The sequence below is a fragment of the Arachis ipaensis genome, chromosome B03, assembly GCF_000816755.2.
Source record: "Arachis ipaensis cultivar K30076 chromosome B03, Araip1.1, whole genome shotgun sequence".
Lineage (NCBI taxonomy): Eukaryota > Viridiplantae > Streptophyta > Magnoliopsida > Fabales > Fabaceae > Arachis > Arachis ipaensis.
The window spans coordinates 9,162,732-9,166,514 of NC_029787.2; the positions used below are offsets into that span (position 1 = coordinate 9,162,732).

Below are 3,783 nucleotides of genomic sequence, written 5' to 3' on the forward strand. Positions count from 1 at the left end.
TTATTATCTTTCAAATATTTTTGTATAATAATACTAATTATTTTTTCTTCTGTGACCACAGCAGTAGTAAGCCACCGTCACCAAAAACAAACCCCGGCCCCCATTAGGCTGTTAGACACCACTACCCAATCTTGTCACCTCCTCCGTCGTCTCAAGCAGGCAAATTAAAATTGTTAAGAAGCATTGTGCCAAACATTTTTTAATTTAGTGGTTGACTTTTTATTATCGCTTTTTAATAGTTTTTATTATTTTGTAAATTTGATGTTTTATGTTGTGAAAAATTAACTATTTCCGAGAGAATCCGCACTAATTATTTTAATTTGATTATGTAATCGATCCATGACCTATATACATATAGGCCACAAGTACTAACTACAGTAGTAGACTTTTTAAGAAAATAAAAAGATTACAGAAATACTATTTATACATCAAAATCAACTACTAAAATCAGTCATCAATATATTTATATATAAATACATATATAATTTAATTTATTTTTAATGTGTATTTATATTTCAACATGTATTTTATACTTGATACGTTACCTGTATCCTCGGTCGCCCGAAATACTCGGCACGTAAATATCTGAGGCTGGCGTCACATTAAACAAGCTCGGAACAAGAGCAGATAAGCTCGGCCTCACCCATTCGAATAAAAAGACACGTGCATCATAAAGCTCGGTCCCGTATCAGCCGTCCGAAAATCTCGGCACGTGATCAGGACCGAAGCAGCATCACCCAACTGAAAATAAGAAACGTGCTCAGCTGGTTTATAGCACCAAAACAGAATATCATAACCAACCTACAAACTAGGACTTATCCACTAACGGGTAAAAACCAACTCCTATAAAACCTAGCTAATATGCTCGGCTAGGTCTCAGGTTCTATCACTCTCATTTTTCTACTCTTTACTCTTAACTCACTCACTGAGAATCATTACTGACTTGAGCGTCGGAGTATCTTGTGCAGGTATTCCCGCCGCGGTGTTTGACTTCCGGCCGACGTGAAGCTCTTCCTCTTTGGTGTCAACTCACTCGGAAGCACTCAAGCTCGGCCTCCCTAGTGTTCGGACGAACCACTTGGCGCCCACCGTGGGGCCCGGAGTACATCTAACCCCATTTTCCCTTCGTTTAGTCTTCTACTTTATTTTGTAGGATTCCCGATCCTCGGACATGGCTGACAAGGAAAATCCACAACTCTCATAGGACGACCTCCTGGCTCAAATCGCCGAGCTTCAAGCGGAGGTACGAAGAATAGCCGAGCTCTCAACACAGAACAATGGAGAGAACTCCAAAGGCTCGGCTCAAAGTGCGGCGAACCCTTTAAACATCGTCCCGCTAAAGGAGAAGCTCACCCTTGACAACCCTTTCTCCGAGGAGATCACAAACTACCAGATGCCGAAAAACTTTACGCTGCCCACCGCGCTAGAACCATACAAGGGGTTCGGCGACCCTCGGGCCCATGCGAAGAAGTTCCAATCAATGATGTTTTTCAACGGCCCTAACAATGAGCCCGTCCTCTGCCGAGCATTCCCCACGTACCTAGATGGTGCTGCGTTACTCTGGTTTTCTAAACTTTCTGCAGGTTCGATTTCCTCCTTTGAAGACCTCGCCAAATCATTCATTGATTATTTTGCTGCATCAAGAATCTACGTACATGGCTCGGACTATCTCGGCACCATCAAACAAGGTCAGCACGAGAGCCTGAAAGACTACATGACCAGATTCGCTGACGCCACTATGGAGATCCAAGACTTGGACCCAGCCGTTCACCTGCACGCTCTCAAGGCCGGCCTTAGGCTTGGAAAATTTCGGGAGACCATTGCCATAACAAAGCCGAAGACGCTAGAGGAATTCCGAGAAAGGGCGGCAGGTCAAATGGAGATCAAAGAGCTCCGAGAAGCCCAAAAGTCGGACAAACAACCACATCGGAGAGACGAAGAAAGGACTTTCAGATCGCCAAGCAACATGGACACTAAGAAACCTTCTAAGCCCGCGTCAAAGTACAACACATACACCAGATTCAACACCAGAAGAGAGAACATCATCAGAGAAATCCTCAACGCCAAAATCATAAAGCCACCAGCCCGAGCAGGGAACTACCATGATCAACGGTTCGTGGACAAGACGAAGCATTGTGCCTTCCACCGGAAGTTCAGTCATACTACGGATGACTGCATCGTTGCGAAGGACCTCCTGGAAAGGTTGGCACGCCAAGGGCTCCTGGACAAATACATCGAGACCCGGAAAGGCAGAGGAGGAAACTTGGACAGGGTAGAACATAAGCAAACAATCGCCGACGACAAAAAAGAGAGGACGACTCCTGATCCACCAAGAGGAGTCATCAACCACATATCAGGGGATTCGCAGGCGGAGGAGAAACAAGCTCGGCCAGGAAACGAAGCTATAGAGCGATGCTGGCAATCGAAGGAACTATACAACCAAAGAAGGACAAAGAACCAGATGTCACAATATCCTTCAACCAAGCAGACTTCAAATCGGCAAGCCCTAACCTCGACGATCCCGTGGTAATTTCAATCCAGGTCAGAGAACTGTTGGTAAGAAAAACATTGTTAGATCCAGGTAGTAGTGCTGATGTTTTATTTTACTCTACTTTTACAAAAATGAAATTATCAGAAAAATTGATACAACCCTCCTCCGGAGAGCTAATTGGGTTCTCCGGAGAGAGAGTCCCCATCATGGGACACATATGGCTAAAGACCACAATGGGAGAAATTCCTATGTCAAAGTCGATTGATATTCAATACCTAATAGTAAACTGTTACAGCCCTTACAATATTATACTTGGGAGACCCGCCCTGAATATATTCAGGGCAGTGGTTTCCACATTACATCTGTGTGTCAAGTTTCCAGTGCAGGAAAACAAGATCGCTACGGTGTATGCCGACCATCAAGAAGCTCGGCAATGCTATAACGCTGGTCTAAAATCAGTACAAACAAAACAGGAAGCTCGGCCCCAGGTTCAAGCAATCCACACGTCTGCCAACACAACGACACTAGCCGATCTCGACCCAAGGGAAGACCTCGGCGAAAAACCTCGGCCAATGGACAATCTTCAACAAGTAACACTGACATCAGACGACAAACAATGCACATATGTTGGAGAAGCATTAGAAGGGGCAGACCGAGCAAGACTCATTCACATACTGCGTCAGAACGCCGACCTTTTTGCATGGACACCAGATGACATGCCCGGAATCAACCAAGAAGTCATCTGCCACAAGCTAGCAATCGACAAAACAATCCGACCAGTTGCACAGAAGAAAAGGAACCTCGGAGAAGAGAAAAAACAAGCAGCACTCGAAGAAACCCAGAAGCTCCTCAATGCAGGCTTCATCAGAGAAATTCGCTTCACCACATGGTTGTCCAACGTGGTAATGGTAAGGAAGAGCTCAGGTAAATGGCGCATGTGCGTCGACTTTACAAACTTAAATAAAGCCTGCCCTAAAGATGCATACCCACTGCCTTGCATTGATAAATTAGTTGATAACGCCTCTGGTTTCAAAGCTTTGAGTTTTATGGATGCATACTCTGGCTATAACCAGATTCTAATGCACCCAGAAGACCAAAGCAAAACAGCTTTTATAACAGAACATGGGAATTTTTGTTACAAGGTAATGCCCTTCGGCCTAAAGAATGCAGGTGCGACATATCAAAGGCTAATGGACAAGGTATTCCAACAACAGATAGGACGCCATATGGAGGTCTATGTAGATGACATGGTAGCAAAAACACCTATGCAGAGGTCACACTGCGACGACTTA

At 44.6% G+C, this 3,783-nt stretch overlaps 1 protein-coding gene across 1 annotated transcript; it reads left to right on the forward strand.

Moving 5' to 3' along the window:
- LOC107632235 lies at positions 1,394-2,530 on the forward strand. The gene has a single exon (XM_016335940.1). The coding sequence runs from the start codon at positions 1,394-1,396 to the stop codon at positions 2,528-2,530; it is 1,137 nt and encodes a 378-aa protein (XP_016191426.1).